The 8,086-nt window shown below is 41.8% G+C and overlaps 1 protein-coding gene across 1 annotated transcript in view; it reads left to right on the top strand.

Moving 5' to 3' along the window:
* sec23a (Sec23 homolog A, coat complex II component) overlaps positions 1 to 6,091 on the top strand; it is a 19,647-nt gene extending 13,556 nt beyond the window's left edge. The window contains exons 13-20 of the mRNA XM_014022134.1: positions 3,491 to 3,597; positions 3,682 to 3,835; positions 3,909 to 3,986; positions 4,059 to 4,220; positions 4,297 to 4,383; positions 5,079 to 5,234; positions 5,316 to 5,381; positions 5,458 to 6,091. Of these exons, the coding sequence (XP_013877588.1) occupies positions 3,491 to 3,597; positions 3,682 to 3,835; positions 3,909 to 3,986; positions 4,059 to 4,220; positions 4,297 to 4,383; positions 5,079 to 5,234; positions 5,316 to 5,381; positions 5,458 to 5,547 (900 nt within the window). The 3' untranslated portion in view covers positions 5,548 to 6,091. The remainder of the gene's footprint in view (positions 1 to 3,490; positions 3,598 to 3,681; positions 3,836 to 3,908; positions 3,987 to 4,058; positions 4,221 to 4,296; positions 4,384 to 5,078; positions 5,235 to 5,315; positions 5,382 to 5,457) is intronic.
* The last annotated feature ends 1,995 nt before the right edge of the window (positions 6,092 to 8,086 follow it).

The raw sequence follows: 8,086 nt of genomic DNA, 5'->3' as shown, positions 1-8,086 counted from the left end.
GAATAGCCTATTGTCAACATAATTATGGAGTGTGATTTATTTTCAGCTCAAAATATCTTCTAACTAATGAAATATAAAGTTATTAGTGAAGAAAATCMGTCTGAAAAATTGGTGAATAAGTTCTCCTAAATCACACGTACCCACAACTTAAGAACAGATCTGTTCGTACGAACGGTTCCTGCATGAGGTCCAATATTCTTAATGGTTCGTTCTTTGTTTTTTCTGTTTCAAAATAAAATTTTGTTTTGTTTTTACGTTTTCAAAGCCTAAATGTAAAAAAATAGATTTTTTTCTCATTTTTTTAATAAGAATTAACAATGCAGTGTTGCAGTTCTATGTGAAACGTAAGTACCTAGACCGTGAGCTCCTTCTTTAAATTTATATTTATCTCAAATTGTAATGAAACGTGCAGCTGAACGTATAAAAAAATCTTTTTAAAATTGCACCTCTGTGTCAAACAGTTTAAATAAACTTAGCTGTAAGAATAGTCTTCTTTTAACTAACTTTAAATCTGGTTAATTTGATTTGCAGTGCAGCGGCTCACGCACACACATGTAAAGAGTGTGGAAACAGACGGTCTGCCTTTGGTAATACAGAATGAGTGAAAATAATTAATGAGGCCATTTTATAAATAATGTTTTAAACTTTAGATTTTGGGTAAAATGTCAAAGTAAACAGGGTCAAGTCCAATTCAAGTCCCAAGTCTCTGAATATATGAATTTATATCGGCAGCTTTTCTGTCCTAAAGTGATCAAATGAAAAAAAAAATCTGTGTTAAATGTTTGAGAAAATCTCTTTCAGCTGTTTAGTCTTTTGTTTGAAAAAGACCAAAACAGAAAACATATTTAGTTTTTCTGTGTAATTAAGAATTGTGTTGGAAGGTTTTAAAAACTTACCTTGGAAGTGTTCAAATTAGACGTCAGATTAATTTAAGGAGCTCAGCTCATCTGGAGTTTATTTTAGATTATGTTAGATTATAAAGAGCTAAGGTTTTGTTCTTGGTTTGTAAAAAATAAAAACCGTCTGAAGCTGAGTTGGACTCATCCTCTGGTGTTTAAAGGTCCAGAACCTTCAGTCCAGGTGCTCGGACCTTTCTCTYCTCCTGAGTTTATTTAAGGTTTGATGAGTCAGGACAGGGAGGCAGCTCTGGATCATCTCTGGTTCCACCATTCCTGGTCCTTTAAGTTCTTTAAAGACCAGCTTCAGCTCCTTCACTAGTTTTAATCCATTTTCTTTTTATTTTTATTTTTGATTTCACCTCCAGTTGAAACTCAGTCCAGTTTAGTCTTTCCTCTACTCCGATCAAAGGTTAAAGCAGGAGGTTATAAATGCCCGTCCATCGGGTGACAGTGGGGGGCGTTACCACTGTGCACCTGTCCTTCACCTGCTGAGGTGACCAGGAGAACACACACTGAATTATCTGGTGAGGGTAAAGTCAACAGTGCCTGATGGAACAATATCCTGTCTGTCTCTGAGGACACACAAAGGTTTGAAGCTTATCACCTGCTTCTAAAGACATGACAACATCAGGACCAAAATAAAAGCCTGGACCAGGTTTGTGGATCAGGTCTGTGATGGGAGGTGCACGTTGGTGTGTGTGCACGTGTCACGAGGCCTGACTCAGGTAATAACAGGTGTGCAGGAGTGTAATTATCATGTTCCTGAACGTGTTGCTTTCAGCTTGGGTTTGTTCTGGGCCCTCGTGTGCTGAGATTAAATCTCTCTTTGCTGCATCACAATGACTCATCAGAATTTATCTCAGTTTCAAACGTTTTTAGAAGAAGCGGTAGATGAATTTTAAGAGAGAAAAACTGAAACATCATATTTGTTTCAGAATAGAAGCAGGTTCAGCATTGAGTCTTTTTGAGTAGATGGAGGGGATTTTCTCCTGATTATAAAACATCTGACGTTTATCTAAAGTCAGTAAAAACTCACAAAATAAGATCAGCCACTAAACTGTCCCCTTTTTAAAATCACATTTCTTAGAAATCTTCTCATCGTTTGGATGATGGTGCCATTTTCAAGACCCCCCAGAGGTCTTTGATAAGAGTCCAGTTCAGGTCTTTGGTTCAGGTCATAGTTGGGACGTTGGCTCAGGTCTTTATTTGGGATGTTGGGACATTGGTTCAGGTCTTTGGTTGGGACGATGGTTCAGGTCTTTGGTTCAGGTCATAGTTGGGACGTTGAATCAGGTCTTTGGTTGGGACATTGGTTCAGGTCTTTGGTTGGAACGTTGGTTCAGGTCTTTGGTTGGAACGTTGGTTCAGGGCTTTATTTGGGATGTTGGGACATTGGTTCAGGTCATAGTTGGGACATTGAATCAGGTCTTTGGTTGGGACATTGGTTCAGGTCTTTGGTTGGAACATTGGTTCAGGTCTTTGGTTGGGACATTGGTTCAGGTCTTTGGTTGGAACGTTGGTTCAGGTCTTTGGTTGGGACATTGGTTCAAGTCTTTATTTGGGATGTTGGGACATTGGTTCAGGTCTTTGGTTCAGGTCATAGTTGGGACGTTGAATCAGGTCTTTGGTTGGGACATTGGTTCAGGTCTTTGATTGGAACGTTGGCTCAGGTCTTTGGTTGGAACGTTGGCTCAGGTCTTTGGTTGGAACGTTGGTTCAGGTCTTTGGTTGGAACGTTGGTTCAGGTCTTTGGTTGGAACGTTGGTTCAGGTCTTTATTTGGGATGTTGGGACATGGTTCAGGTCTTTATTTGGGATGTTGGGACATTGGTTCAGGTCTTTGGTTGAGACTTTGGTTCAGGACTTTGGTTGGGACTTTGGTTGGGACATTGGGATGTTGGTTCAGGTCTTTATTTGGGATGTTGGGACATTGGTTCAGGTCTTTGGTTGGGATGTTGGGACATTGGTTCAGGTCTTTGGTTGGGATGTTGGGACTTTTGTTTAAGTCTTTTGTTCAGGTCTTTGGTTGAGACTTTGGTTCAGGTCTTTGGTTGGGACGTTGGTTCCGGTCTTTAGTTCAGATGTTGGTTCAGATCTTTGGGTTCGATGTTGGTTCAGGTCTTTGGTTCAGGACTTTGATTCAGATGTTGGTTCAGATGTTGGTTTAGGTCTTTGGTTCAGATATTGGTTCAGGTCTTTGGTTCAGATATTGGTTCAGGTCTTTGGTTCAGATATTGGTTCAGGTCTGGTTCAGGTCTTTGGTTCAGATGTTGGTTCAGATGTTGGTTCAGATGTTGGTTCAGATGTTGGTTCAGATGTTGGTTCAGATATTGGTTCAGATATTGGTTCAGATGTTGGTTCAGGTCTGGTTCAGGTCTTAGTCAGTTTGGCTCCATGTGAGTCTCTCCTCAGAGCTTCTCTGCTCTGATGAAACCGATGTTGAACCGTTTGGTCTTGGTTCTAATGTTTATCTGGAGCAAACTACAGTGAAGCACGGTGGAGGCAGCATCATGGTCGGGGTTCACTCAGGACCTGACTAAGACTAGAATCCAGCAGATGTGGTTACTGAGCCGCCTGTTTGTTTTTCTGCAGCACAACGCTCCAATCCCTCAAGGCGGCCGTGGGGCGATCCAGTTCGTCACTCAGTACCAACACTCGTCAGGACAGAGACGCATTCGGGTCACCACAACTGCCAGGAAGTACGTCTGCACACCTGAAGCCTTCATACCTGAGTTTACTGCAGAAACACGTTCTGTGAGCCTCACCACACCTCTCTGTTTCAGTTGGGCCGATGCTCAGACTCAGATTCAGAGCATCGCAGCGTCCTTTGATCAGGAGGCGGCGGCCATCTTGATGGCGAGGTTGGCGGTGTACCGGGCGGAGACGGAGGAGGGTCCTGATGTCCTCAGGTGGCTGGACAGACAGTTGATCCGACTGGTGAGGAAATTAATCAGACTCTTGTCAACAGAGGTAAAAAGGATCCTCACCGCCTGGTTCTGTTGGTTTTCAGTGTCAGAAGTTCGGAGATTACCACAAAGACGATCCGAACTCCTTCAGGTTCTCCGAGACGTTCTCCCTCTACCCTCAGGTGACGCTCGTCCCGGAGCAACCCTCCACGTAGAGCCGCTGTAAGCCTAACCGTGCTACTTCCTGTCTGCAGTTCATGTTCCACCTGCGGCGCTCGCCGTTCCTGCAGGTGTTCAACAACAGCCCCGATGAGAGTTCCTACTACAGACATCACTTCAACAGACAGGACCTGACCCAGGCCCTCATCATGATCCAGCCCGTCCTCTACGCCTACTCCTTCAACGGACCGCCCGAGGTGGGGCCGCCCTTCCCGTCATCTCCGCGTAGCAAACCGGGCGAACTCCATGTTTAATCTCTTTGATGTGTTTCAGCCGGTTCTGTTGGACAGCAGCAGCATCCTGCCGGACCGAATCCTTCTGATGGACACGTTCTTCCAGATCGTCATCTACCACGGAGAGGTACGAGCTGAACCCTGTCCAGCCGAACATTCTGTTAGTCTTGAGGGGTCAATGTCTTCCTCTTCTCCTATTTTTTGTGGAGTCCCTCAAGGCTCAGTCTTTGTCCCAATTTTGTTTTCTTTCCATCTGCTCCCACTCGATTCTATTCTTAGAAAGCCTGGTGTTTCATTTCATTGACAGATTTTTAACTGCAGAGTCAATATGACCACATCTCTTTTATTTTATTTTTTGTAGAAAATCTCTTGATTTTTATTTTAGATTTTAAATTAGGTTTTAGGCATTTTAACAGTTTTTATTTCCTGTTTTTTTGATTGATTTTTCTTTTTGTTTTTGTTTTTCATGAGCTGAGTTTGAATGTTGTTTCTGTRCAGGCCTTTGGTCTGCTGGACTGGAAAATGAGAAGTTTGATTGAACTCTAACTAGAGTTAGGGAAAAAGTGCTCTGAGTTTATTTTTATAGTTTGGATCATGCTCTCCCTGAGATAACCCAGTTTGATGATGTCATCAATCACTCACCGGTGAACGTCTCTGGACCACGAGCATTTAGTAACACATTTTGGTCAAATCCAGGCGTTAATTTATCTGGTTGTTGTTATCAGAATGAAAAACCGATACGTAGAGATTTTACATTTTTATGCTAATATCTGCAGGCTGATATTATCAGACATGCCTAACTCTGACCCGTGTCTCCCTCAGACTGTAGCTCAGTGGAAGAAGGCCAGGTACCAGGACATGCCCGAGTAYGAGAACTTCAAACACCTGCTGCAGGCGCCGGTGGACGACGCCCAGGAGCTGCTGCACACCCGCTTCCCCATGCCCAGGTACATCGACACGGAGCACGGCGGCAGCCAGGTGAGACACACACACACACTTCCTGTTCACATCCTAAAGCCCCCCACGCTCCAGGCTCACCTCCTGTCCTGATGTTTTCAGGCTCGCTTCCTGCTCTCCAAAGTCAAYCCCTCCCAGACCCACAACAACATGTACGCCTGGGGACAGGTAAGAGCGCCACCTTTGACCTCAGCAGCTTCTAACGGAGGAGGGTTAGGTTATCTGACGTGTTTCCTCCCTGCAGGAGTCAGGAGCGCCCATCCTCACAGATGACGTCAGCCTTCAGGTGTTCATGGATCACCTGAAGAAGCTGGCMGTCTCCAGCGCCGCCTGAACGCTCCTCGTCTTCCCTCCAGCTGCCTGAGGCGCCGTGAAAACACCAACAAGCGTTTTAACTACTTCCTGTCAGCAGCAGGACCTGAACGTCTCTGCTGCTCAGACACCGTTTACAAGTTTAATATGTCAAGCTCTTATTGTGAAAGGTTCACAGGAGGAGGAGTCTAGTGTTTCGTTTTTTTTTTGTGTGTTGCAATCATTTCATATCGTTATATWTGACTCTCAGCTACTACCACCAGTTCAGCTTCATTTCTGTCCTCTTCAATCATGTTTACATGGAAAGTAAAGTTTTGTTAAAACCAGTTTGGAATAAATGGGATGTTTTAAGACACTTACCTGCTCGCCCCTCTGTCATGGCAGCAGGTGGTGAATGTGTGGAACCTGTTAAAGAGACAAACCTTCAGACACACAAAACTGACTGATATAAAATGTTTAAATATTATTATTATTATCATCATTATTATTATTATTATTAATGATTGTCATCAGTTTGTTCACTTCCTGTCTCTCTCCAGGATTGTATTAAAGCTTTGGAGCTCTACTGTCCGTCTGTTGTCCTCAGAAATAAACAGAGCTCTATCAAGAACTTGAAAAAAAAAAAAAACTAAAAGTAAATTTACATGAACAGAAAAGGACTTTGGTAAAAACAAATTTCACTGATGAGAAAACTACTCAAGTAAAAGTCAAACTGTTAACAAAAATTGGGAACGTAAAAGTACTTTTACACACTCTAAGAAATAAACTGTTGAATTTACTGAACCAAACTGGTTCCACTAAGTCAGGATGAATAAATTGATCAATATATGTTTATTCTTTGCTCAATTTACTCAAGGAGGCTCAGTGGAGCCAGCTGGCATGACTTTAAGTAAATTAATTTTGACCTCTTTATTCCAAARTAGAAAATTTGGACTGACATGGTAAATCACAAAAAACAGGTTATAATATTAATTGTAATGCATAAATAAGAAATATTTGTCAAATATCTTCAGTAAAAAAAATGAATGTACACAAATGTGTGCTATATCCTTAAAGTCTTCATATTTTCTCTCCATGAGCTTTATAAAATGTGTCTGATGGAAGAGTGACAAGAAAAGTGTGAACTATTCAAATGAAGTCTATCTCTGACCATGGACAGACTCATGTCAGTGACATCACGTTAAGACGTTCAGTCTTGTTTTATTTGCAGTATTAGGTTAAGACAAGTGTCTTCACTCAGTGTCAGCAAATTAAAACTTAAAGCTCAATCATTAAATTAAAATCATCAGAAGTCGCCCGACAACAAATCCACAATGAAATTTGTTGTCACCCTCAGCTGTTAACATTAATGTTGATCAATAATATTTATAAACCTCAGTGCTTCTAAATTTAGCCTATAAATTTAGCAAGTGCYAATCCACTAATAAATTTTAAAACGATCAAAAGCCCTAAAGCACTAATCAGGAAATTAGTTCCCCTATTAGTGCTTTAGGGGAACTGTGCCCACCACTGCCTACAAGACATCAAACCTGCAGTTGTGTCTGAGCTGCACTTCAAACTGCTGGAGCACAGGGACCACCCAGACTGTTTTTGTCAACACATTTTGAATTTAGATTCAAAATATTATCTTTAGCAGTGTTAGCAGAAGTCAGCATCAGATAACCAGGATGATGTCATCATCCTGAGACAAACAACTAAAATGGTCGTTGGCTCGCTGCTGCTGAATATTTAAAATCTAAATCCTGGTTATCTGATGCTAACATGACCGTAAACTCCTGTTGTCTGTAATAAAATAAAACCACACACCTGTCAGGAGTCGTAAATTACATCATGCAGGTTCTTAATCTGCTGCACCTGCGGATTATTTCCTGTAAAATAAAAAACAGGTGAGACTAGAACAGGTGAGCGTAGAACAGGTGAACATAGAACAGGTGAGGAACATAAACTCATCAGCTTCCTGGTTGTTCTCAGGTTTAGTTCAGAGGTTTGGTGAACTGGTGTAAAAGACTCTGGGTTGAAAAAGAAAGAGTCATAATTAACTTGTTACTCATGACGATGAGAACAATGGACCCCCGGCCCCCCAGGACCCTCTGACTTCCTGTTATTTTTTCCTCAGTTCCTGCAGGAAACCTGAGCTCAGCTCCTCACGTTTCCACCGTTTGTTCAAACCATCAGATCTGAGTCAAACTCAGAGCTGGTCTCAGATTAGAGCTTAAAGAAAGAATCTGGACCTGTTCTTTGTCTTTGGTTTTCGGTCTTTGAGGAAACTGGATCTCTTGATGAGGACCAGATACTGATCTGAACCTGCAGGTGGACCGTAGTGGACTCATTGGGTCTCTGATGGACTTGAGTTCAGTTTGAGTTCCAGAACATCAGGAGTCAAAGTTACGGGTGCCGTTTGTAAAGTTACACAGTCAAAAATTACCACTGATATTTTTGTTTTATTTAGGCTTTTTAAGAAAAAAAGAACAGATTTATTTTTCAAAGTCAGTTTTTCACCATATGATTCATACATTTATAAATGTCATAGTTTATAAACTAAATATTTAACTTATAAACTA

The sequence above is a fragment of the Austrofundulus limnaeus genome, unplaced genomic scaffold (genome assembly GCF_001266775.1).
Source record: "Austrofundulus limnaeus strain Quisiro unplaced genomic scaffold, Austrofundulus_limnaeus-1.0 Scaffold318, whole genome shotgun sequence".
NCBI classification, from domain to species: domain Eukaryota; kingdom Metazoa; phylum Chordata; class Actinopteri; order Cyprinodontiformes; family Rivulidae; genus Austrofundulus; species Austrofundulus limnaeus.
The sequence above is the reverse complement of the archived record's forward strand: the minus strand, read 5'-3'. Positions and strand labels throughout refer to the sequence as shown.